General features: G+C 37.0%; 3 protein-coding genes across 3 annotated transcripts; 1 reads left to right on the top strand and 2 right to left on the bottom strand.

Annotated features, from left to right (window-relative positions):
- The first annotated feature begins 2,643 nt into the window (after window positions 1–2,643).
- LOC110773411 (uncharacterized) lies at window positions 2,644–4,668 on the top strand. Its single transcript, XM_021977928.2, has 6 exons — window positions 2,644–2,859; window positions 3,009–3,078; window positions 3,261–3,492; window positions 3,793–4,084; window positions 4,191–4,268; window positions 4,389–4,668. The coding sequence occupies exons 3-6, from the start codon at window positions 3,263–3,265 to the stop codon at window positions 4,437–4,439; spliced, it is 651 nt and encodes a 216-aa protein (XP_021833620.1). The 5' UTR covers window positions 2,644–2,859; window positions 3,009–3,078; window positions 3,261–3,262; the 3' UTR covers window positions 4,440–4,668.
- A 1,532-nt stretch (window positions 4,669–6,200) lies between these two features.
- On the bottom strand, window positions 6,201–16,770 carry LOC110773405 (FMN binding protein). Its single transcript, XM_021977921.2, has 13 exons — window positions 16,559–16,770; window positions 16,233–16,286; window positions 16,001–16,087; window positions 14,734–14,832; window positions 13,099–13,194; window positions 12,897–12,962; window positions 12,719–12,809; window positions 12,404–12,471; window positions 12,247–12,312; window positions 11,475–11,525; window positions 11,037–11,101; window positions 9,056–9,132; window positions 6,201–6,523 (listed from the first exon to the last, which is right to left on the bottom strand). Exons 1-12 carry the CDS (start codon window positions 16,727–16,729, stop codon window positions 9,075–9,077), a joined length of 972 nt encoding a protein of 323 aa, XP_021833613.2. The 5' UTR covers window positions 16,730–16,770; the 3' UTR covers window positions 6,201–6,523; window positions 9,056–9,074.
- Window positions 16,771–21,943: 5,173 nt separating this feature from the next.
- Window positions 21,944–27,265, bottom strand: APK3 (adenosine-5'-phosphosulfate (APS) kinase 3). The gene is made up of 7 exons (XM_021977906.2): window positions 26,989–27,265; window positions 25,901–26,038; window positions 24,037–24,186; window positions 23,328–23,446; window positions 23,148–23,232; window positions 22,553–22,599; window positions 21,944–22,415 (listed from the first exon to the last, which is right to left on the bottom strand). The coding sequence occupies exons 2-7, from the start codon at window positions 26,022–26,024 to the stop codon at window positions 22,314–22,316; spliced, it is 627 nt and encodes a 208-aa protein (XP_021833598.1). The 5' UTR covers window positions 26,025–26,038; window positions 26,989–27,265; the 3' UTR covers window positions 21,944–22,313.
- Window positions 27,266–27,514: the final 249 nt, after the last annotated feature.

The raw sequence follows: 27,514 nt of genomic DNA, 5'->3' as shown, positions 1-27,514 counted from the left end.
ATGAGTTCAAGAATCAAGCCCCAAGAGTGCTTCGAAAGGTTCATGGATCCTTATGATGCACTTTGGTTTATTTCACCAACAAAATAAACAATTACTTACAGATCAATATTTTGGCTTGGCTTGAGAAGCTTGTGGCATGGGAGCTGAGCATTCATGAGTTTAGCATTAGAGAGACAAAGCTTGGATTTCTCATGAGAAATAGAGGTTCAAAGTAAGGGGAGATGGAAATTTGGGGAGATTTTGATTAGGAAAGAGAGGAAAAGATGAGGGTGGCAGAGTGGGTGACTTGAGCAAATTTCCAGCCGCTTGACGAAAGCTTCATCACGCTCTTGAAGGGTTTGCCAGAGGAGAAAAAGGAAGGAGATGAGAGGACAAAGCTCAAAATTGAAAGGTTCCAGTAGTGAGAGAGGATGCTTGCTCGCTCTGGATGTGGTGATTTGTTGGGTAGGAAATGCCCCTTTTTATAGGCGTTGGAAGCTACTCCTTCCCAAGAATCCCTAGTTCGCTCTTCCCAAATCTGCCAAGTCTCCCCCTCCATTCCTCTTCTCTTCCTTGGATTCATCCCCCTTTTGTGAAATCCCCCTAATCCAAACACACAGAGACAAGATTTTTTGGAGCTCTAGAGTCTTCTCGCAGCTGTCTCTCTGGCACCCTCCTATCTCTGGCAACACTCTCTCCTTCTTTCCTTCCTTATTTTTTGGAAAGAGTTGGTAGAGGAAAGAAGTGGGTAAAGGTGCTGGTCTAAAGTGTGTTTTACTCTCAACAGCCTGCACATGCGAATATCCTTTTGTTTCAAAGATGGTTTGTCTTGGATTTGGCTTTAGCCATGTGCTGGAGGTTTCCTGAGATATTTTTTCAGGTTGTTGGGTCACTTCCTAAGGTGATGGGCTATTTTACTAAGGTGATGGGCCACTTTTCTCTCTTTCATGCTTACCCACATATTTGGACTCAAGAAATGGGCTCGAGTTTTGGGGCTCCCAAGCAGCCCAAAATTCCACTTCTTGGCTCGTCAATGGGTCTCGTGAACGCTCGTAACCATTCATACTACAACCTGCTCAGCAAGCCCTGGGCATTTGCTTGACTTAGGCCCACTTAAACTTGTAGCGTGGCTAAGTGCTAAATAAAGGTTTTCCGCTTGGCATTGCATGTTGTTTGGTGTGCTCGTGCTCGAATTTTACTATATTATAAAGGGCTACGGCTGGGCCAAAATGACGCTTGACGGGATAATAAGCATGAGTTCATAGAACTGGTATATTTTATGGGCTTGTTACGATTTTTTAGCATGACGGGTTACTTATTTGATTGACGTGGCAAATGGACCCTAACTCATGCTAGTGCGTACGATGAACTTTCGCGTACCCAAATCGGGTTTCTTCTCAATAAGGTGTCGTACTAGGCCGGGAATATATATGGGCCCAACCTTGGATTTTTTGGGCCTCAACAAACTCCTAGGTTGCTTTAGGGTTTTAGTTATGTTGGGTTTCGTGGGCTTTGTTTGGGATTATGCATAATGTGGTGATGTGGGCTTTGTTTGTCCACTTTAGTTGTGTTTTTTTTTTTTTTGTTGAGAAATTCTGTGATTGCATTCATAATTCAGCCAAAAAGCAATTAGCCACAACGAGCCAATACAGACTAGCCATAAAATGGCCAATACAAAACTAGCCACAAAATGGCCAATACAAACTAGCCACAAAAGGCCATTACAATAACGAGAGATCTAACATCAAAATTAAGACAATTTGGTGTGCCTCCACTAACGATCACGCAGGATCGAACAAACTTTAGCATAGGCATCCAACTAAGAATGAAAACTTAGAACAATAAAAAAGATATAAAAATACAAATAAAATTTTCACAAAAGAGAGGTGGAAGACTCTCACAAAAGGAGAGGTGCTAACTACACAGAAAACCCAAAGAGTCTCTGCGACTTATTTCAAACATAAAGAAACTATGAAAAGGATGGTGGTGGAGATCTGACATTGAAATGCAAGTGGAGATCCGACACCGAGACACATCCACATGTGATGGGTGGAGGACAATCATAACAAAACGAAGACAAATAGGGGAAATCTTTCGTCTCTGAAAATGGGGGAAGAGAGGAGAAGGGAGAAAGAGAGAAGGGGAGAGGGGAGGAAGAAAGGAAGGAAGAGAGAGGCTTCCTCCTCTTCAAAGTAAAAACAGTCATGTGTTCGATAGCTGTTTTCTTTTAGCATGTTAATTTAGGTGCTCTTTTGGGCTTAGTTTGTATTGTTGAAATTTATCTAATGAAAGTATTCTTTGATAAATAAATAAAAGTGACATGGGTGGGATGAAAACCCTTGTTAAGAAAGGTTTAGGTTTAGATACAAAAACCAAGTCACATTTTACATGTTTTACTCTTTTTAGGTTTACATAGAGTCGCAACTTGTCACAAAGAATAGGAAATGAAGAAAATGAAAATGGAGTTGGGGTTGGGGTTTTTAGATTGTAGGCCCAAATGCCTGCTCTCAAATACCCAAATGTGTGAAATGCATTCTCACATTGGGCTCCAAAATGGGGTACCAAAAACCCGTTGCATCAGACCGTTGATATCCAATCGGACGGTTGTAATAATCTTCAGTTATTTTGATGTCCGGCCGAGGCAAAGGATAAAACGCGAGAGGAAAGAGAGAGAAAGAGGACGACAGAGAAGAACAGAGGAGAAAGGAAGAACGAAAGGAGAAGAAGACCAGAACACAAAAGACGGAAGCGGAGAAGCAAGATTGAAACACCAATCTTCATCTCCATCTGGGCTTTCATTGTTTTGGTGAAACTTTTCAATTTTTTCTTTTGCTAAAAAAAATTCTCAAACTTGTGTCATTTGCATGAAAAAATCTCATTGTAAGCTTTCTTCTTCTTACTTTTGGTGTTATTTTTCTTCAAATTATCGTCATCTCTAGTTTCTTTGTTACACAAAGCTCTCTCTTCTGTCTCCCTTTGTGTTTGGGGATAGATTTAGTTTTGTGACCATTCTGTTGTTTTGATTGCAGGGTAGTTTGAGAAGGATTTGGCTTTGGGTATTCTCTGTTACAGTCTTAGATCTTGAATCTTCAGGCTTAGGTATTATCATGTTTCTTTGGGTTTTCCCTGTTCTGGGTTTTATCAGTTGGCAAAGACAGCCCAATCTTTCTTTGGAATTTTGATTTCTAGTTAACTGTTCAAATTGATTTTTCACTTCTGGGTTGTATATGGCGGCATTCAAATTCTCAGTTTTCAATTAATATTTTTAATTTTAATGGCAGATATGGAGACGGAAGAGAGAAATCAGAGAGCGCCTAAAGCTTCAGAACCAGAATTTTTCTTGCAGTGGGGGAACAGAAAGAGACTCAGATGTGTGAGAGTCAAAGGCTCAGAAATCTCCGAGAGGCTCAATGGTGGCATCTTCAGGAAAATCACATCATCTCGGATCCATCGCTTTGCGGTCTCCGCTTCCGAAAAAGAGAACTCTCATCTTCAATCCAATCGCCTTACCAGGTGAGGAAATTTTAAATAATTCTTCTGGGCCACGCCTCCGCCCTGTTTGGTTGCTGAGAAAGTAAAGGGGGTAAAAAACGAAGAGACAATTTGAAGCCAATTTTCTTTTATTTGTGCTCATTTTTTACTCGGGTTTTATTCTATTTTTGGTTCTATTGGATCCCAAGTACTAGAATATAATTCCATACCCTTTCCCCACCCATCAAAGACGGGTTTGATAACAGGAAAGTTCAGTTTTAAAAGGATAAATTTTTTTTTTTGGTGAAAAGGCTAAAAAATTGTGGGTCTGTTTGGTTACAGGAATTCTGAGGGGACCATGCTCCGGTCAGGTGCAGGTGAGAACCGGAAGTCGTCTTCGCCGGAGAAGGAGGACAGGTACTACACCACAAGAGGATCAGTGGGTGTGGATGAGAATGGGAATGGGAAGGTTATAATGGATGGAAATAATGGAGAGGACCGGGGGCTTGTGTGGCCGAAGCTTTACATCACTTTGTCAAGCAAAGAGAAAGAGGAGGACTTTTTGGCCATGAAGGGTTGCAAACTTCCACAAAGGCCCAAGAAAAGGGCCAAACTCATCCAAAGAAGCTTACTTGTAAGTTCTTTTATTATTTATTATTTTGATTTCTTGCCTAATAAATAGATTTGAAATTGGTTTAGATATTGATTTTTTTTTGTTTTCATTTTCGATTTGGTGGTAGTTGGTGAGCCCTGGTGCTTGGCTCACTGATATGTGCCAAGAGAGATATGAAGTTAGGGAGAAGAAAAGTTCTAAGAAGGTACTTGGACTGGACTTGTCTGATTTGCTGCATAAAATAATTTTCTTTCTGCTGGGTTTTGGCTGGGAGTAATAATATTTTCAATTGGGTTAATGGGTTTTCTTCCTTTGAGTGATGCAGAGACCAAGAGGATTGAAGGCTATGGGGAGTTTGGAAAGCGACTCAGAATGACAGATGCTGAATTTTGTTGAAGCAGAAGACAGTTTTCTTGATTCTGTTTTAGAAGAAGAAGATAAATGGAGTTGTTAGGCTTTTGTTAGGGTGTGCGGTGGAAAATGATGAGTTATGCTTTTGTATAGAAACTATGAGCAGTGTCTTAATCTATAATGAAAATGTATTCTAAATTTGTGGTGTTGATCTGCACGATTGTATTTTCTTACCAAAAAAGTTGTTTGCTGGATTGTGATGTGCACAGTTGTATGGACCCCAAATGTCAACTTGTGACAAGGAAGGAATAATCTGGTGGTAACTTGAATATCCGGAAAAGGTAAAAACAACATTAACAAAGTGAAATATTCAAGTACAAAGTGAAGGTAAAATGTAGTAGTTAATGTCGAGCTAGCTTTAGCTGGCAAAGCCCACACAGAGTTCCTATCCTAAGTTGAAATGAGGGGGCACTCAAATGTCCTTCAGTTCATGGTCAAATGTATGCTGGCTACCGCCGTACTAGCTGTCTTTTACTTACAGCCCAATGCCTTTCCTCATCGGGATCTCTTTTTGTTGATCTAATTGTTAAGGAATCAATTGGATATTTGTCTAATAATATATTTTCTTTTAAATACAAGCCATAGCCTAATTCGCTATTCTGACCAAACTGGCCTAATTTACGTCTGCAATATATTTTTCTTAATAATAGAAGAACTATTAAGTGCTAACAAGAAAGATTCATATAATTATTTTAATTTCATATGAAGGAAATAAATAAAATTGTTTTAGCCCGACCCCATGAATCATGACCTCTCTTAATAGGAGGGTCATGCTAGAAGGTTAAGAGGGGCATTTACCCCAGCATCTAAAGTCCAAGGTTCAATTCTCACTTTCTCAATATCACTTGAAGGTCATGGCCATCATTAATTGGTTTAATACATACCAAGATTAAAATTAGAAGATTATTTAGGAGGGATTTTGTCTTAGACAGGCCAGACTAAGGTTACGTAGGGGTTTAATAAAGTACATCAATCGTTGAGGGCTTTGCCTTTTAATTGTAACTCTAAATCCCAGTTTTATTTATGTGTTGCGGTCCAAACCACCTTGGATTTATAATTATTTATAATCTTATCATATCCAATTTTATAAGGGTGCATCTCCAACAACCTCTTTAACAGCTTTGAAAAACTCTCTCCAACAGCCTCTTCAACCTCAGTCATCAAAGCTACAACCTCTCTCTTTTCAGGATTAGTAAGTTGACTTTGGCTCTTTAAACATTTAATTTTGCTTTGGAAAAACAAAATCTACCTTGAAAATGTTAAAAATATGCATTTTTTTTCTTTTCATATAATAAATACATAAACATTTTTCACATGTTCTCATATTTTTCATTCCTTTCCTTGATATTGCATTAATTGAATTGAAGAGTGTTAGAGCAAAAATTATTCAACTAAAAGCTACTCCTATTGGAGAGTTTTATTCATGTAGGTCAACTTCAATTTGAAAAGTTTTATTTACTACTACTATTGGAGATGCTCTTAGTAATCTCAACTAAAAGCAAGGATCCGATTAATTTTGATTAACTTACAATGGGGCCCTGAATCTGTTACTTTTGTTGTTTTGCTACTATCATTTCATTTCCCAAGCATAATAATAATGTCACACTTTTGGATCAATATCCAGTCCCTTAACAGGAAGTCAACCAAATTAATTGCTAGACTACATCAACATAAACAGACGGTTCACTGGAACGTCATAAAAACACCTGAACCCAAACAAGTCAAATTCTATTCGAAAATATTATCACCTTCTCATATATTTCAAATCCCAATTGGGTTCCAACTTCTATAGCAATTTATTCTTTACACAATCTCTCAAAGAAACAAGGACAGCGGAAAGAGATGCACAGTAGGTATTCTATGTATAGAATATACAATATCACTTTTGACATTAAACAAGTATGATTTTAGAAACCATTTATATTGATCCTGTAACCATGACCCTTACTAACATGCAGACTTTCTTTTCCCAAGATTATCTCGATTCACCTCTTCCGAGTCCAGATTTCACCGTCCTCAGAGAAGGCAGTTCTGAGGTGCTGAAACATCCTACAAAGGAAAACAGTATAAGAATATCATAAAAGAAACGACTCTATGGATAACATCATAATAATACCAGCATAAAATGGAACATACGCAAAACGCCACCCTAGATCAACTCCATACATGGTAATACCTCGGACTAGGACCCTGGGCTGTACATGTTACTATCTAAGTTGAAACAATTGAAGTGCTGATGATTCTTTGCAGCAGCAACTAGAATTTGGCAACTTTTAAGAAAATATGCTAGCCAGATATAAGTTTCAAAGCCAGGGAAAGAATAGAATTTTGCAGAACTTTTGTGACTATAGATGATTAGAAAAAGATATCAAGGAATTATGATTTTTTTTTTAAAGAAAAAGAAAAAGAAAAATGAACCATAGGTTTTTTCTTAGTATGTCATCATTCAAGAACTCTTTAATTTCCATTTTCATGAGTACAGCTTACAAGTTAATAAGCATGAGAGCCGGTTTTAAACCTGGGCAGCCAATAACAGGCCAATGAGGCTTTTACCATCAGCACTAGACCTCATCTTCACTGATTTAGAAGTATAAAAACGATTGCAATTTATTCATATTCAAATATATACACTATTCCAAAATGAAGTTAAATAAACTTACTAAAGTAGCAAATAAAATGACGTCAAAAAGGATTGCAGGATAAGTTTTAGTCTTTTAGATAATTACTCTTTATTCCTCCGACAAAATTACACTAATTTCTTGGACGTTTAATAAAAAAGACATTAGTTGTAACCTTAAAGTGACTCATCCCATCCTTCAAGAATTTCAATGAGGTTTTTGAGAAAAAGGTCTAAACCAATTTATCTTTCTTTGTTAAGAACTGAAGTAGAAATAATTCTCAGTCCAAATCCAGCACCTACATTGTAAGATTAGAGTTCATTTTTCATGGATCGGATCGGATCAAAATAGAAGACTTAAGAAAAATTTCCATACTTTTTGGAACCCCAAAAAACACAACAATTGAGATTTTTGTCATTTTGGAATTCTCAAACACCTTTTCATTTCTAAAGTTTCAGATATTTTAGAAAAAAACAAACTATCAAAATCTCTGTTCAAACGAGTTCGGAAATTTCAGAAAAGTACTGAAAACTTCTTGAAATTTTCAGGCTTGAAACTACTTCAGAAAAGATATAAATTATACATCAGCAATGTGCCAGAGACTAAATCAGAAATGAGATAATCAAACTCAATCTTAACCAGAACACTGAAATCATCTAAATCATAACAAAATCATATTTGTGCATTAGAAGAAGTGACTCAAACCACAAAACTAAAAATAAGACAAACAATAAGCCCTTGGGGTTAGCCCAGGTGGTGATTGGGGGGGAATAGGTTAGGACGAGGATAGGTCAAGGGTTCGATCCCTTCCCTTCCAAAGTAACTGAAAAGAAAAAGAGAAACAATGGATGATGTAGTCATACTAATCCATCATTCAAGGGTCGACACAGGAAAATGGTGCGTTGACGCATCAGGTAGTTTCTCCGTCAAATCTTACTGCTGGTTGTTGCTCAACACCTAGCCAACCAAAACCTTTCAACAACACAACTTCATTTGGAAGACTAAGGCCCCCCCAAGGTGAAAGTTTTTGCTTGGCTTATGACTCACAGGAAGGTTAACACTTGCGACATGATTCAGAGAAGGAGACCCAGCTCCTGCCCTTGCCCTCAGTGGTGCATTCTCTGCAAGAGGGACTCAGAAACGGTTGATCATCTCTTCTTACATTGCCCTGTGACCTTTAACTTGTGGTTGCGAATGTTTAGGGAGTTTGAAATCAGCTGGGTGCTATCCAGAGATTGCTCCTCCTTTTTTCCTGATAGACAAACTCCAAGGAAATGGAAAGAAAGCTAAGGTTCTATGGGGCTGCATTGTACTGGCTGTTTTATGGGTAGTTTGATTGGAACGAAACAGATCGATCTTAGGGGGTCGACCTCTTCAGAATTTAGAGACCTTTCCTTTAGGATTATTTGGCTTGACTGGAAAGCTTCCATTCACTAGCTTTTCAGGATAAGACTGTCCATACAGGTTTTCCTGGTTAGGCGTCTTAGGGGTCTGCTTTGTTCATGATGTTTTAGTTTTTTATGTTTTCTGTTTGTCTGTTGTGGCCATCTTGACCACCCCTGCTTTTATTGTCTTATGCAATAAAATTTTGTCTCTTTTAATAACCAATCCAAACCATCTAAATCAGCACAAGACAAACCTTAAATCAATTAAATTAAATTTTGTTTTTGTTTTTGTTTTTTTTAAAGAAGGTTCTGCAAACAAACATCCCTGACAAAGATAACTTAATCATCCAATTTCCCTTTCTCTTCATGAAAGGCAAATAGTTGAAACTTGAAAGAGTGGCAGAGAAAACCATAAGAACCCTTACCCCTCCAATTCGCTCCTTCTCTTTTTCTAAAGTTTTTGTTTTATTGTCTCAATTTTTACCAGTGGCTAGGGGCTAGCAGAGAAAAGAATTTAAAATAAAAACGCCAGCCTATACAAACTCGATATTTATCACTAAAAAATTAGATAAGCGCACCTTCTTGTGTACTCTGAGATCAACTACCTTGAGGCGTCGCAGCATGAAGCATATCCACTATTAGAGTCTTCACAGCCCTAAAAAGATAAACACAGAAAAAATAAATTGAACTTCTTATAAACAATTTAAACAAACTCAAACTATGCAGCAAGAACTTTTCATAGCAATCTTCATACCAAAAACATATATTTGTAACTGGAAAAAAAAGGAAAAGAAAAAGAAACATACAATTGTCAAAACAGTACTTCATAATCAATAGTAAAGTCATTAGTCGGTCACATTTGAATTTTACATTATTTAAATAGGACTTTTCTGTGCTCCACCCTTGTACTGAAAGACTTACAGTCAGGTACCCAGTATTTGAGGGATAAGTCTCACAGTCCAGGTACAGATGACTGTGGTGACATCGAAACTTTTGGTAATCATATACTTTTAAGACTAACTTTGAGTTGCTATAACTCAATCTCATCCAAATGTTTTTCTATAAGAAACAAAGACTATATTAGATAAAGACATAAAGGTACAATATAATTGTCCACCAGCGGACAAGCAGTCCACTAACACACAAAAAGAAAAGTAACCTATCCTTTTAGTTACATTCAAATGCTCAGAAAAATGGTTATAATAGTATGAAAATTCAGCAAACTGCAGATCCCCAAATCCAAATGAAAAATGAAGAACCAAATATCTAAATCAAGGGAAGTGATTCCAACAACAAAGCTCAAAACTGCACTCTTTCGCAAAAGAAATCTTCCTCTTTTCCAAGTTTCCCTTAAAAAGTCAAACATTTCTTTCTAACCAAGCCACCCAAAAGAAATTCAAAAGAGAACAGTTTCAGAAAATTTTCGCCCTTTTATTCTCCACCAGAGGCACAAAGTTTCTCAACAAATAACGAAATACAAAATCCAGAAAAGCCAACTCAACCTCGTCTCAGAAAAAAATAATAATTCTACAAACTAACTGCAATTGGTAATGGATAAATGAATAATCAATGCCCTCCATTCCTTTTCTACACATGATACACCAAGAATGTGAAAAGAAAACATTAGGACTATTTCATTGAACATATCAAAGGTTCTAACCATCCTATGAGAAATCATCCAAACAAGAATTTCTACTTTACAAGTACCCTCAGGACTACATTACTGACCAATCATTTCGGATGGATTATTATTATGATTTTTTCAGATAGAATTTATTGAATGAACCTTCAAGAAGAATTTCCAGAAGATTTAAGTTGTCACACCCTTCTATCACCCCACAAAGGGTACAAAGAAACCTTTTCAATAAAAAATAACATACAGGGAGTTCCTTTGGAACTGAAATTTCTAATCCAATAAATAAAGGGATGAGATTGGCAAAGTGGGAATTAATATGTTATGAAGACATGACAATTTATAAAGACACGGGAAAAATAAATTCAAAGGAATTCTCAACCCATTTATCATCCCAAAACCTAATTCTCTTCCAGTCTTTCTGTTCTCTACAACCAGACAGTTTATGAGAACAAGAGTCAATTCCCAGTGAAATATACTTCCACCATGCAAAAGAAGATTGATATCTACACATGAAGGTCAGGAATAATAATACTGTGATCTATAGAAGTAAAATACTAACATTAATGATACAACCCTAGTAGAATAATCTGAAAGGAATTAGTCTGAAATTTCTTTTTATAATTTTAAGAAAAACTATTAATGATGCCATGTATGTAACTCGGGCTAGAATAGCTTCTTTGTAGTTTTTGCTTTTTTTTTTGGGGGGGACTTCGACCTGCCATTCACCAAAAAAAAATCAAGACAAACTATGATTTTCTATTAATTGAGTGCATCCTGTTGCCATCAACCATGAAAGAGAATAACTATCCTCCGCCCAATGCCAGGGTCAATAATGTCATGATCTATGCAGTACAACATTAACATAAAAGGTAAATCTGGACTTCCACAAGAAAGGAAATATTCATTTAAATGAGATGTCTCACTTTCGATCCTCTGCACGTCTAGTAAAAGGTATGCGAAGCTTGAAATTTTCCCCTTGATAACCAGCCTAAAAGAAGAATAATAAAGACAACAATATATATTTCAAAATGGAAGAAACAAATGAATTTGGTTTGGGTAAAACAGAATTAGTTTAGTATCGATAAGGGGTAAGGACTTAGAAAATAATGACTTTTTGACTGTAGAACAGTTATTCTACATTAATGGTTTCAGTTTGAATGAACTGAGGTTTATTTTTTTCCTTATGAAGTTACAATAGAATTTGAACCCAGGTTCTACCACTTCGCACCCAGCTCCATTGCCACTTGAGCTACGGGCTTTATTTAGTTTGGGAAAAACTGATTCTGTATATTATTTCGGCACAAGAAAAATGGTGTATTAAAAATATAAATGGGTTATTAAAAACAAAAAATTGGCAGTACCTTAACATTAAAACCAAGGCTATCCAAGTCCAAAATGTAGGCAAAGTCCACCTGGAGAAAAATATAAATAAGCTTGCATCAAACTATTCTCTCTCCACCTGTCTATCTCTGTGTATATATCTTGTATTATTCCAAAATACACATAAATGGACCTGAGAAATTCATGCTGCTTCCAAAGAGTCACCCTGGCATATCCAACATGTCTTAGGGCGATATTGACACCAAATGCATTGATTTAGTTTTAACCAAGGATGAAAATGTCAGCCGTGCAGATAGTATCGGCACCCCAATTTACAGATATTTCAGGGGATATCTCGATATTGTTTTTTATATCAGTGTATATTGATGTTGTTGGTTCATTCGGACCAGAATGATCATTAGATTAATTGGATATTTAGTTTGATTAAATGGATGGGTTAGTAGATGGGTATTAAATTAAGGTTTAATTTGGTTCAAATTTGACTTAATTATACATTAAAAAATCACTAAATTTTTCTGCGTTTTTAGGCTGATATCGGGAAATGTCCGTACTATCATCAAATATCGGGGAAATATCGCCGATATATGGTGTAGAAATAGGATTACCCCAAGGTATCCGTGTTGACACTTTGAAAATCTGACATATCGGCTTATATTTTCATCCTTGGTTTTACTTAACTTGAGCAAAGTTTCTATCTCCTATACTGAGAAAGAAATGAACAAAGAAATGAACAAAGAAATGAAGGAAAGAAAGAAACTCCTTTCCTGTTAGTTTTCTGACAGTTGAAATTACCGGAATCGATGTCGAGTGTTGCACAATGGCTTTCGTATCTTCAGCATGATCCCTATTCATGTGAGACTGACAAACAAAAGTTTTCAGATTCAGTTAGAAAGGACAACCAATTCAAATTAAGATAACCAGAAAACATATAATGATAAGAAATTAGTACTGCAACAGGCTTTGAAAATTGTGCAATTGGATCAACTTTTGCAGCTTTATACTCCTCATTACTGAACTCTGAAAGCAAAATAAGTAAATGTTAAGAACGACAAAAAAAGGTGAGATAAATGTAACAATATAATTAAATAAATCAATAAAATCCAGAAGAGGTGTTAAAAACAGAAGACAGCATGTAATAATTCAAAATCAAAGGCATTTGTACGCTCCTTTCCAAAGATATCTAGAGAAAGTGAAATATTTCTCTTTTGTGAGTGACAAAACTACCAACAAAAAAAACATTGAACTATAAACAATAAAAAAGTACCTCCTGATCCCAGTAAAGCTGTTGCAACCCCTGAAACGTATCGCACAACTTTTGGCTCGATGCGTATGAATTGGAAGTCACCAAAGTCAACCTTCAGATTGTATGTGATGATTTGTTACTGACTATAAACAAATCATCCATATACATGTATTATGCTAAACAAGAGTGCATAAGTTACCCAAAATGCTTTGGGATGCCTAGCCAAATATGCAGTACGTATGTCTGCTTGATCCTTCTCTGGAACCTAAATGATTGTTTAAGAAAAAAAAACATTTCAAACTGCTTGCAGCCAAATAGAGTGAGAGATAGATAGATAGATAGATAGATAGATAAAGCGCACTTTAAACACCATGCAAAATTGGTAAACAATTATTACTTACAGGAATAGCATCACCATGCAGAGTGACCACCAAATCAGTCCTATCTTCAGGATCTCTAGCCACAAGCAATGAGCACTTGGGATTAAGCGTTAGGTCCTATTGAACCAAAAAAATAACAGCATGATGGGATATTATATTGTTGAGATTGGTGTGAATAACATGCTGAGAGATCCACTAAGTAATGAAGTAGCAGCTATATTTGACTTGGCCGGTTTGAATGCTTGGAAAGCTACATGTTTTTACACAAAATTATATTTCATGGATTGGAAGTTTAAAAAGTAATGATGCCATAGTCTTCCTTTCATATGAAAGAAGGTCAGTATCATTTAAAGTGAAGAAAGGTTGCCGTCTATGAATCTATATAAATATCTTGTAGCTCAGTTACAATCTATATAACATAATCAATAATACTAGGGTACTGAAGTTGTAAAATTTTACCATGATAAGAGTTTGACCAACAACTTACATCTGTATCAGCTACTAAACGTGCTGAAGATGGAAGAGGGAATCCTATTGACCACATGAATGTTTTTACAGATTCAAGAGAATAAATGCAGAGGAGCCCACAAAGTAATAAAGTAGTAGCTAGTTTTTACTTCAACTTGGTGGTTTTCTTGAAAGCTACATGTGTTACAGAAACTTATATGTAATGGAGTGGAAGTCTAAAAAGTAATACAGTCATTATCTTCCTTCCATATGAAGGACAATCAGCATCCATGCATGTGTAGAAAGGTTGCCGCTTATGCATCTGTATAACTATGCTAGCAGCTTTAGTTACAATTATACGCTTGAGTGTGAGCATTGACCAAGAGTGGAACGGATATAGGACAATGGTAATAGAAAGAAAGAAAGAAAAGAGAGATCCAGACTGACTCTGGTCTCTGGCATCTCGCACCAAAGGTATATTGGAATCACTCCCATAGAAATTTGAAAAATTCAGGCTTCCCATCGGGCTTCGGTTCACACCAAAGGCATTTCGGAGTGTTCCAGCTCAAATGAGCCGTTGCTTTTTATCTTTTTTCTCTGTTTTCTCAGTAATATAATTGTATCTTTATCAACAAAAAAAGAAAAGGACACTTAACTTACTGTTAAAGCTTACCATTGGTACACGAATCATTTAAAAGGGCCAGATTAGTAAAGAACAAACATATCTCATGGATGTAGGCAGGAATTTTTTGAACCACGTAAAACTCATGTGCATAATTTTTATTGTCTATTTATTCTCTTCCATTTGTGGTGTGATTTCTCTTTTGAATCTTGGTTTTCACTAATCCCAATTGATATAAAGAAAAAATAAAAGGCAAGGCTTAAGTTTTTGTATTTGTAAACAAAAAGTTTAACCATGTAAAGAAACACAAGGACCAGAAATATATGCGTAAAGAATTTAAGTAGGTTTACGACAACTGAGCATTCTGACTTCAACCTGAAATAAATAATATGCATAAGCAGCACATGCAAAGAACTGGACCCCACCTATTTTCTTATACACACTACTGATCAATTTGTCTTAACCACCTAAGCTAAAGAATTTCATATTTGGACTGGAAACTAGAATTTGTTTGTTGACAATGTAAGTCAAATTTGCAATCTAAAGATCATATATAACATGAAGAACGTCCAAATTTCTGGGCAAACCTTTGTATGAACTGCCAAGCTGCTAACAGCTAATATTGGAGATCCATCAGCATCACATGCAAAGTCAACCATTGATCCTGATGGATAACCTTCATGCTTCTGCACATGAAAGAAAATCAAAGAAAATGATACAAGGATAACAAAGCTGTTGCAGCAATGAAAATAAACAACAATCGACCAGAGGTTAATTATGAGATGATAAAAACATAGGAATGTTAAAAAGAAATGTATTATCTATTTCTCAACCATGTATTAGCATCAGACTTTCATAATCAGTACAAAAGGAAAAAAAAGCCATTAGAAACCCATATTCTGACGGGTTTTTGGTCCAGCATCCCCTACCATGGCGTTACTCTACCACTGAGTTAAAAGGGCTTGTTTGATTCAATTCCTGAAGCCACTATTTAATTCCGCCCAGATATGTTTGCAAGTGAAATGATTGTCTCTTCAACACAGCCGCATCCCTTTTCAGAATACAGTTGATTCACTTGGCATGGTTGTTGCGCTTAAATGGTATTTATGGTTTTTAAAATTCGGAATCATGTACCCTTTATGCAATATCTTACTGTCATTGCAAATACAATTACTTATTCTATGCACTGCTTTCATCACTGACCAGAGTCATGAATCCAATTTTTATCCAAAAAATAAAAATCATTTGAACATAACTTCATCCTTGATAACTTGTTGTGAAAGGAACACAAGTCCAATTATCCCAAATTTTGTACGAAAGAAATATGATACTCCACAAAGCCAATAACCTCAATACTGTGTATGGTTATTGAGAGAACCACCACAAAGACTAAACAATGCAAAAGGCTTCTAAACGCCTAATTACTAGAGAGAGAAAGAGACATATAGAGCTGCATCCAAATGCATTAACTAATGTTTCCTTCTGAGGGATGGTCTTTAAGACTACCCTCAATCGGTAGATTGGGACTCTTTCTTTCTCTAAGTTATAATAAGGCTTATCTTTATTCAGTTGAGAGGACTCTTAGCTTAATAGGATTGCTCTGGTAGAGTTCCAATCCAGTTGGAACATCCAACTGTAATGCATAAAGCCCCCAATGCTCATTAGACCAAGCCATAAGCCCAAATTCGAAGGTAACTAATCCTGATTCCTCATAATCTCAAAAGGAGATACTAATTGATTAGTCTATAAAATATAACATACTACTTACAAGAAGCGCATGCACTAGTCTCACAATTAAATAACTACAAAAACAGATATTCATTTAACAAAAAAGAAAACGACTGATAGACAAACCTGTGAAAAAGTAGAGAGGGTTCCACGAACACTAAGATCAAGTAGAGTTCTGATTTCCTCAACAGGGGGAAGCCGAGCAGCCTTTTCCTGTAACAATAACCACATAAAGATCAACAAAGCTAAAAACTACCTGCCCACATTCAATGTTTACAATAATAGTAATAGTACATTAGTGCCCCAAGCAAAGTTTTATGTATGTAGACCTTTTCAATATGGGAATGACATAATGTACCTGATGAGATTGAATCAACTGCAATACATTGGCATCATCTCCAGCTGAAACACTCTGATTCAAGAACACCAAACCCAATTTCAGCTTTAACTTGCAGTTTAAAAGATTTGAACTTTACTTCAATTTTTTCCCTTAATTTCTAATACCAGTTTGGCTTTGATATAATCGTATAATACAATGAACCCTTCATACATTGAATAATTAGATAGAGATATTTAAAACAATCAATAACACCAATGAAAATTGAGAAGAAAAAAAAGTTGGGCCTTTGTTTTTCCACACTTCCTAAGCAACCAATTTCTAGAATCATGAGAAAATAAGAGTACCTGATTAGTTGACTGAGCGGCAGCAGCCATGGATAGACGAGGAGTTTTTGGAGAGGAGAAGGAGGTGGAGGAATGGCGAAAGTGTAAGATGAGAGGAGAGGGAGGGCTATTACGGCCATTTAATCGGGAGAATAGGGCGGTCTGCCAAGGCGTCACCACAGTCCTCATCATTCTCTTTCTTCCCTCACCTACCTACCTAACTGTGCCTTCCTATTGTTAATTTTGTTTTTATTTCTTTCATTTCTTAATTTATTTTTTAAATAGAAAATTAAAATACAAAGTAATATCTTTGCCCCCAAAAAATAAACACAAGAACCTTGGTATGATGAAGGCGTTGTAAGTTGTAAGACCATCTCCAACCTTGTTGAGGCTAAACTCAAAATTCCATCTTTTAAAATACAACTATTTATGTATTGCTTGGACTTAAACTGTTTATTCCTCCAACCATGCAGACTCATTATTTGAGTCCGCAACTTTATTAAATTATTTAAAAATAGTTAACCTCTTTCTTTTTTTTTCAGTTAATTTTTTCAATATTATTTTTATTTCAACATTCCTAATTTAATTCTACGAACATTTTAACCTTAAAAAAATTTAAATTCTAAAACATAATATAATTTTACTTAAAAGTTAAAAAAAAAAGTAGAAACCAAAATTAATAAACTAATAACCATCAAAAGTAGTAGTTAGGTTTGAAAAAAAAAAACCCAAAAGCAGTTTCAAATGTAGCCGTTGGTTTCCAATGACTACCTTACCCTTGCGTGCCACGTGGAGTCACCAACCAGCTGGAGTGGAGTAGCCAACCCTTGTGCCAGCATTGCGTCTGATGGGTCCATTAGGTCGACTACTTCACATCGACAGTTGGTTGTGTCATGCCCATGTGTCCTATGAAAGGCGTAGTAATTGTTGGTACTCCTCTTGCCTCTCCTATAAAAGGTGGTGACCTCCTTAGCCATGGCTTGTCTTTCACTTGGGCCAAGATTTGATGTATCTAAATAGTGAACTTTGTATAGCCTTCATCTGCTGGTGCACCACCTTAGGATGGTGCCTTGCGCTTTCCTCCATGGTTCCTACTACTAGGCTTATCACTTTTCTAACTTGCCTCCTTGGGTGGTTGTTTGGCTTGCTTAGCAAACTTCTTCGTGGCAATTCGATCGTCATCCCAGAGTCCATAGCATTTCGCGGTCGCAAAGATTTCTACCAGAGTCTGGTTATGAGCAATAGTCAACTCACGATACAGGTTGTGCTCAGTTGGTAAGCCCTTCTTGAAAGCAGATGATGCAATTCAATCATCGCATCCCGCAATGTTGGCTTTCTCCGCCTTGAATCTTTTGATGTAGTCTCGGAGGGACTCATCAGGCTTCTTGCGTAGTGGTCGGCTTGTTTCTTGATTGTTTGGTAGCAAGTGTACTCCTTTGTGAAGACAAAAGCTAGTTCCTTGAAGCAGCTGATCAACCTGGATGGCAAGGTATGGAACTAATCATGAGTTGTTCCTCGTAAGGTCATGACACTTTTGAAGTGCTTCAAATGACTCTCGAGATCGGAATCCCCTTTGAAATACGTGAAAGAAGGCGTGGAGAGTCGCTTCGGTGGAGTCGCTTGCTCGATCTTGGCGGTGAATGGTGAGAAGTTCACTTTATCCACCACCTTGCACAGAGCATCTTCGAAATCTCCTCCAATCTTCAAGTCTCAAAGTCGGTCATTCACGAGCTTCTCAACATCCTCTGCCAACATGGCTTGCGGTTCACATAGTGCCTCCCATGACTCGGGCGTCGCTGGTTTACCTCCTCGTTGTCTCTATGGAGCAGATCTCCATGGCTATCCTGCCTATGAGGCATATTGGTGGACTGCGCTTGCAAGTGATCCTCTATGGCTTGTTGCCGTGAGTTGGCTCTTCCGAAGAGAGCAGGTAAGCGTCTTTCTTCCTGTATTTCATGAGGATAATTGCGAGAATGATCTCCTCGGAAGCCTAATCTCTCATGAATGCTTCCATGCAGGCCTAAGTGGGCATGAACATCGGATCGTGGGCCCAACCTCTTGTGCACGTTGGTCCTTGGACCTAATCTTGATCAGAGACTCGATCTACTTTGAGCAGGGCTTGCGGATGTATGTGACATACCAGCGTGCTGAGCAGCACGTTCTAATCCTTCTCCTTGCCTGCTTGCTCCTGCTCGACCTGCATGGGACCTCTTGAACTGCCTGACTGCGCGCTCTTCCATCCTTCTCTCTTCACCATGGGATCCAAGGGCCAAGGTCTTGGACCAAATTAATATGCTTGAGGAGCTGTCCAACCAAGTTGTTTTGGTCATCTACTCTTTGAGTGAGTTGGTTTACTCTAAGGCTAAGGTCTACTTGACGGCTTAGATATGGAAGAGAGAATTGTGTGGAGCCTAATTACATAAGGGCTAGGGTTTCGTTGGAGGTGTAGGAAGCAATCGTCAAGCGTGGCAACAAATGAGGGAACATATGAAGTTGTTCCAAGATCGGGCCGTAATTGGCAGCGGCGCCAAGACAGCCGCGAGTGGTGGCTGCACTGTGCACCTCGGCTTCGTCGTGGTGATGAGCCTCAGATCTGCCAGCAAGGCCAAGTGGCCGCAAGGATGTGGCAGCCACAGGGCCGTGAGGTGGAGCCACGGTCTCGGTCGCGGGACTACGAGACGTCTGGCTTTGGCTCATCGCAGATTGCGTCTTCGTGGCAGCCTTGCTTTGAGTACACGTATGTCCAACCCTGGTTGTGTTAGAAGGCTTTGGTTGAGTGATGAATATGAGGAAATAGATTCCTTTGATTCAAGAGCACGCATTAACTCATGCTTTCAATGAAAGCACTAACATGTTTGAGCAAAATTCCGCACGGGGAATATTCACACGTAGATTCTTTGACCCTCGAACTTCCTTCTTTTTCTTCTACCTTGATCCTTGTGAAAAAAAGTTGGAGTAAATAGACCACACTCGGGGGGAGTTGGCCAAAGTCCCTCCGATGCCTAAGTTAGTTTGATTAGACCTTGAAAAAGATACAACAATAGCTAAAGTGGTCGGAGTTTTATCTATGGTACAAGAGAACCAGGTGGCTGGAGTCGTGAGAGAGAGAGAGAGAGAGAGAGAGAGCCGAGAATGGCGTGATAGAGAGAGTTTCGACTAGGGATTTAGGATTTAGAATTACCTCATATGTGTGATGTAACCATGTATTTATAGTGCTCCTTGGTAGCTAGGGTTTGAAGAATAATTTTTATTTAATTAGGATTATTCTTACTTAAAAATAGGAGATTGAAATTAATAAAGAAATTTGGTGGAAATCTGATCCTTTGATTTAGGGAGATATTTATATATTAAATCAATTATAATTCCCCTAATTAAATAGGATTTAATTAGGATAATTAATTAACTTAAGGATTTATAATGACAGAAATTGCGGGTAAAAGTAAATGTAAATGGTGAACATCCATAATAATTATATTGATTTACAACAAAAGTTACTATTTTATCTTTCATATTAGATGATTAATTTATTTTGTTCATATAATACCAGTTTAATATATCTATCACGTAAAAATCGGATTTTCCAGTAGTCCATAATCATACCGTCAAGTTTGGTTAATTTGAAGGAAAAAACGAATTTGCACCTAATTCACTCCAATTTGATGAAATTTAACGGATAGGATCAAGAATGTACCAATCGAATTGGCAAAATAAAAGTATTTATAAAAAAAAAACAAGAAACACTGATAATAAAACCATACTAATAAACACTGATTTAATCGATAATAAATAACACATGGGTTTTCCTAATCCCAATCTAAATCTAATGTCTGTTTTTTTCGTTTTTCGGCCATCTGGGTAAATTCAAAAACTAACCAGAAGAAAAAAGAAAAGAGAATTTCACCCTAAAAAAGAAAAAGAAAATACAAGGATGGAGATCCATTCAATCAATCGGAGTGTGAATTGCTGGCGTAGGCAGAGAGATCGTCGGAAGAATCATGGGACGAATCTTCATCGTCATCATCGTCTTCGGAAGAGGATGAGGAGGAAAGATAAGGGAGGCATATGAAGGCGACCAAACGACGTCGTAGCTGGTGGAAAGGGAAGCAGAAGATGAGGTGCAGCACTTGGTGGCTACTCAATCTCTCAGGGTTGCAGGCTATGTATTGGCATATATTTGCTGATATATTTGCTACTCTCACCACCACATTGCTGTTCAACACCATCTCAGGCAGCCGCTCCTCTCTCTCTCTCTCTCTCTCTCTCTCTCTCTCTTTTTTGTTTGTTTGTTTCACGCTTTGACATTTACCACCAGAACTAAAACGTATATATAGTTTTTGTAGCATTGGATTTCTAATTAAAAAAAGTAATATATTGGTTGATAAAAATACTAACAAAATTAATGCTTTTCATCAAATTAAAATAATTTTCATATACGCAAATGATTAAAATAATTTTTCATATTTGCAAATTAGTTTGTTTCCTTTTCTTTTCCCTGGTTTGTATCATTTTTACATTTTTTTTTTCATTTTCATGTGCAATTGAAGTGTTGAGCGTTTCTGATGTGTCGGTGCAAATAGCACCTTTAGCTGGTGTTTGGAACAAAATTGACTATGGGCCAATTCTATGGCTCTGAAAAAAATATATATATGCTATTTTGGGCGTCAAACTTAGTTCTCAAAAGAAAAGGATTTGGTTGGGCAATTTTTATTAAGATTTTTATCACGAATGATCCTTGAATTTTTCACAAGTTCTCATTTGAGTCCTTACACTTTCAATTCAATCAATGTGGTGATTAGTCTTTTGGTCTAGATCGCATTCCACCACCAAAATCTTTGAAGGGATATTTTCTTCAATATACAACCTATTCACCTTGGCAGAAAGTAAAACTCAACAATGCTATATGCTCTTCTTGATGGATCCCAAATGCAAAACGTAGTTGGAGAGAATATGGTCATATTGAGTAAAAACATGAGCTTTAAGACTAAAATGAGCTATATTGAGATGGCAGTGTCCTTAAAATTGGTTATTGAAGACACATGGCCAGTTTTATTGAAAATTTTGTCGGAATGCGATAACATAAACAAAATTGATGTGTAGACAAAAAGATGAAAGACCACATTGATTGATTTGAGAGTTTGAAGAATAAAACGAGGAGTTCATAGACTAGTTGTGGATCTTCTTTCAGTTTTTAAATTCCTTTTGATTTTTCGGTAAAGTTGTTCCCATTTCAGGTCCCCTTGCTGTATTTTTTTCTTCTTTCAGACATTATTTCATAACGTCAAATTAACGTTGTGGTCTATAGCCGTTACCAATTGTAGTTAAATCTCCAAATTTTCACCAATTTGAGTCACTTCTCATCCATTCCACTACTTACAACCTTCGGTTTTGATTTAGTAAAGAGTACCCTTCTTTTGAAGGTAAATCAGGCTCACACTGAGATTATGAGAAGTATCTAAATCACAGCAGGAACTACTTGCTCCTTTTTAATGATTTGAAACTGAACATGTTTCTCTTTAAAGAACAAACTATAAGAATTAGCCACATAATGTTCTGCTAATTCGAAACTGTGGAACTCCCAATTTCTCACCCTATTATACCAGTAAACAAAAGATATTAACCAAAAATATGTACTCGCAATTAGTACCTACTAACCCACCAAACGATTGCCAGGTGGTCTTAGAGCAGGGTTGATCCAACTAATCGTGTTTTTAATGAAATCCTTTAACTCGAAAGTGACGGATTGACAGCGATCCAAGGTTAAGCAAAGAAAGGTAAATCACTCAACTTGAAGAAATCCTTTATCCTCCAAGTAGGACACTACTTGTCCTGCCAAGGCAGCAGGCTTGGGGCAAACTCCGTCTTTCTGTTCTATTTCTATCTGACAAAATAAGGGTAAACTTTTCAGTTCGATTGGCATAAATACGGAGCACTAGAAATGTCTCAGAATTAAACAATGTCAAGTAGCAGATACATGCTGACATGGCCATTAGTTTTTATACTCCACCGAATACATACCTCACAGTTCAATGGTCGTTCATATGGATCATCTATTCCAGTAAAACCTGCCATCAGAAAAAAAAAATTACTTGAAAATTGGCTGAAAGAAACCAAAGACATAAGACGAAGGTGTTAATGAGAAAGATTTGGCTGCATGTACGTGCACTAATGCTCATTGAACTAATGAAGATTGATGACTGTAATACAGTTCTGGCATCAAACAGGTTAGGGAGTAAAAGAAAATGATATTGCATGCTCTGTGTTAGACATTTGGAGGGCCAAAGAAAAAAAAGGCACAGTAAAATAAGTATCAGAAGCCAGAACTCACTCTAACCTTCCCGGACCACCCATTTGAGTATTATAATGTTACCTTTGCACTCACAAATGCATAGTACAGGAAGCTAATAAATGAGTTGCCCTCCTTGTAAGGAACCAAATAAAATGGCATTTCTTCTATATGAATATTGAACTTAGTGATTTCCATGTAAAAACACATCAGTCGTCTTTTGATACAAACCATATTAATATTGGGCTTCTATATTTGTTTTTATTTATATTTATTTCCTTTATAAAATGGGACATAGAACAGTCCATGGAAAATTCAAAACCACACCTTTAATCTTTCCAGCACGTGCAAGCTTGTAAAGTCCTTTTGCATCTCTTGACTCACATAATTCTAGGGGCATGTTCATGAAAACCTGTTGACATGGATAAAATAAAAATAGATCTTCATGGTTTAAAATAGGTGGACCTTATACCAGATTATAAGAATAAGAGCCATATGGAGTCTTGCCTCAATAAAATTTGGTTCTGGTAACATTGCACGGCAAGCATCACGATCTTTCCTATAAGGAGATATCAGACTAGCAATACAGATCAATCCAGCATCCGCAAACAGTTTTGCTACCTCCCCTACATTGAAAACTTAATAGCTTACTTGCGTTGTTATTAATAGAGATAAAATAGATGCCATATTCAAATCTGACACACTATATTTAACTTTAATAACAGAAAATCCAGAATACAGTCGTTGTAGCACTGAATAATCTTTAAGAAAGAATTAAAAGATTTAAAATTCCAATCCTAGCTATGCTTGTTCAAATTTAGGGGTTCATCAACAACTATTTAGCACTAAATGTAAATGACAGCAATTTTTTTATTGGGAACGAAACAATATAAATGATAACAATTAGACAGGAAGATCACATGTCCATCATTTGGGTGAGCTATAAACCTGCCTTTAATGATACACACACTTAGTGCCCTCATGCATACTACACACACCCAATTGTGCATGCGCAACACGGGCACTGAAATCCTGATTCAAAAAGTTAAGCATGCCAGAATAGGTTTGGCCATGCCAAAACTACATTAAATTAAATTAAATAAACATGCTCAGTGTGGGCTATATCCAATATCAGCTTACATGTCTTATGTGTTATCCAAGATTAATTTAATTTACGTTTCCTTATCAGAATTCTTTGTTGTCAAGAAAAACATACCAACTCTGCGTATATTTTCAGCCCTGTCTTCTGCTTTGAAACCAAGATCCTTGTTCAGACCATGCCGAAGGTTGTCTCCATCAAGGATGTATGACAGCTTTCCCTTGGAGTGCAGTTCTCTACTTAGTGAGCATGCCAGTGTACTTTTCCCTGATTCCAGAAAAGAGTTGAAGGCATTTAGTAAATGCATAGACTGGAGTGAATGATGAAAGAAATTAAAGTTCTTGTGATTTTCCTCTTGTGTGTGAAGTGTTAGTTGACTTAGAGTTAGTCCAGAAGCCTTGGTGTGATGCGAAAGGCCGGTGTGTTCTGAGGCTTCTTCCAATCTCTCTCTAGGAAGGGTCCAAGACATAATTGGCGTGATTGTAAAGTCTGAAATGAGTTCGGATCTCTCCTCTCTTCCTTTCCCTTACTCTGCCATACATTCATCATTCTCTCTTCTCTCATCTCTCTCCCCTCTCTTTGATTTTCTTCTTTTGGGCAGAAAACGATAAACAAAAACATTACCAAACTGGGCATTAGAATTTTAATCATTAAAAACATTTCCGATTATTATGAAAGTTAGAAATGTAGATATCGACCAATAGCTGGACCAGTGACCTACTTGGGGGTTCGCATCCAATTGAAGCATGCAACTCTTATTGGCCCATATACTCACTACAGATAAAAAGCCATCAGAACTTCTCCCTACCTTGACAACATTCCATTAGTCCTCCTTTTGCAGCTCCTTAAACTACAAAACTGCGCTTCGTTTTGTGGATTTGGACGTTCAGTCATTTGCCTCCATTGTGCATTGCCGAACCATCTCTAACAACTTTCTCTTGTTACCTCCACCTTCTCGAGAAAGCACATTAAATTTCTTATTCAGTCTGACGATCTTCACTGGCTGTTCATTCCTTCAGCAACATGATTATAGATATGCTCATTCTAAATACTTGCAGTTCGATGTTCAATTACCATAAAGCATATTGGTCTACTAGCTACATAGTTCGAATTTGTGCAGATTTTGAACTACACCTAAATCACCACTTTCCATTTCATATGCACTACAATAAGCAATGCCCACTACGCTCACTGCTTATGGATTGATCAATCCAAAATAACCAACAGTATGTTTTCTCTGGTACCTTATATACTCCACACCTTATTTTCAACAAAAAGAATACTCTAACTATCAGAACCTTATTTATTAAAGAGCACGAAACACATGCTCCCAAACGATGAAGAACATTAGCAGAATATTGTTTTTCTGACCATTCACGCTACTCTAAAAGGGATACTCTGACTTTCAGAGCCACAGAGGAGCCTCGTTAAAGAATAATGCCTCAATACATTTAAATTCCAAAGGTCCCTCTAGAGACATGATAAAACTGGGAAGATTTATCAATCCATTCATGCTATTGCAATACAATGTAAGCAATTCCATCTTATCACCGTAGTCTAGTACCAGTGACGAACCAATGGAAATGATAAATATCCAATGACAAATAGACTTAGGACATCAAGAGGTGTTAATCCTTTCCACCATAGGGGCTTAGGAGGGAGGTTTAAATATGATCTAAACACATGTTAAGTCCACACACTTGCAATTAACCACGCTGAGAATTTTACGATTATACCAAATAATGGTACAGATATCATATTAGCAAATTGCCATGACAGGCAAAAAACAAAATCCAGTCCCTTAACAGTGTTCTTGTACAAATGTCTGATGAAAATCATTCATGAAGACAAAAAACCACAAAATAAAAAGATAAAGTAGAAAGAAACGTAAGCTAATGAAAAGAAAGATTTATTCTCATGTGTAGCTGTATTTAGTTCCATAAAAGAAAAAAATAGATATACAAGTCAGTTAAAAAAGAACCTGATCCACTGAGACCCGTAATCCATACAACACATCCCTTTTGGTTGAGTAGTTTCTGCCTTTCAACCTTCCCAACAGGACATTCTTGCCAAAATATATTTGTTGAATTGTTCAGAGTAGACATCAGATAATATTTTTCTGTTTCATTAAAACAATAAAATCATTGAAGGGAAACCAGAAATGTACTCAACACATTCAATATTTACAATGAGCAAAAAACAAAATCTTACTAACAAACAATTTGTTTAAGTTACAATTTAACGTTTAAAAAAAAAAGGTTCTTCTAGATTTTGGATGAAGTAATGGTGATAAGTTCAGCTAATTGCAAAACAAAGTTGATGTAAGGAACACCAATTGTGTCATAGTTGATTGTTGGGTTCTTGCTTGCTTCATGGTAAATTTTATTTTAAACAAAAGTTACTAATAGCCTTGTAAGAATACAAAGTTGTTGACAAGTAGTCCACTACATTCAACAGAAAAGACATAATTTCCTATTAAAAAAACCCAACCAACATAAATACAAAACCATGATGAAGCCTATTCAAATGCGGTCCTCCAAGCTGCAACAACAAAGAAAGAGATATATCCTGAAACCCAGGCAAAAACCGAAGCCAAATGAAGTCCAAAATCTTACACTAGGACAAAGACTTTCCTCCTCGTCTCCTATATAAATTCATAAAAGCGTTTTGATTGCTCTACAGTGATGATGATCAACCTTTATTACTACTTTTTGCTTGCTTGTTAGACTTGGGAGTTACCGCTAACAGTGATAGAGATCACAATGTAATCCAAACTCCTCACTCCAGGCCCCCAGTATGCAAATTTTCTAAAATTTCATTTGAACAAGAAAATGACCAAACAATCAAATATTTCAAGAGCAACTGATTGTCTGTGAAAAAACCCAATGTACCATTAACCAAAATCCATATTGAACAACAAAAACAACAACAACAACAACAAAAGATCACGATCATCAGACCTTAACAGACAGAACCTACATTACAACCATATTACAACTATAAATTCAGCAAGACCCATCTAGAAAACCAAGAAGCAGATAAAGATATATTGAAAGAGATGCACAATACCTGACACGTGTTTGCTTATTTGCCCGAGAGAAAAACAAGATGGCCGAGGCTAGGGAGGGCCAAACCCAAAAGCTAAAAGTGTTATACTAGAGAAGAGAGAGGAGGGCAAAGCCAAAAATAGAAGAAGCGAGGAGAAGAAGAAGGGCATGGAAATGGAAATGGCCACCCATGCCCCTGTTTTCAAGGCATCTTGTTTGGTTTTTGCCTTTTTGGGTTTTTTTGGGACTCGGAATGAATCTGGACGCATCCTCCTCCTCCATTGCTAAATTTGCTACGACGTAGAAATCACTCACCCCCTCACTAATTTCCTGTTACCACGTGCGATGCGACCGTTTAGCATTTATATAGTAGTCACTGCTCCCACGAATAGTAGTCGGATGTAAAAGTGTCTTGCCTTCGCTGACGTGGTATTAGAGGTGTCAAAAGGGCCGTGCCGGGCCGGCCCGTCTCATTTAAACTCGTACTTTTAACATTTTCGTGCCGTGCCGGGCCGATTCATTTAATTTATCGGGCCGTACCGTGCGGC

The sequence above is a fragment of the Prunus avium genome, chromosome 7 (assembly GCF_965620075.1).
Source record: "Prunus avium chromosome 7, drPruAviu1.hap1.1, whole genome shotgun sequence".
Classification (NCBI taxonomy): Eukaryota; Viridiplantae; Streptophyta; class Magnoliopsida; order Rosales; family Rosaceae; genus Prunus; species Prunus avium.
The sequence above is the reverse complement of the archived record's forward strand: the minus strand, read 5'-3'. Positions and strand labels throughout refer to the sequence as shown.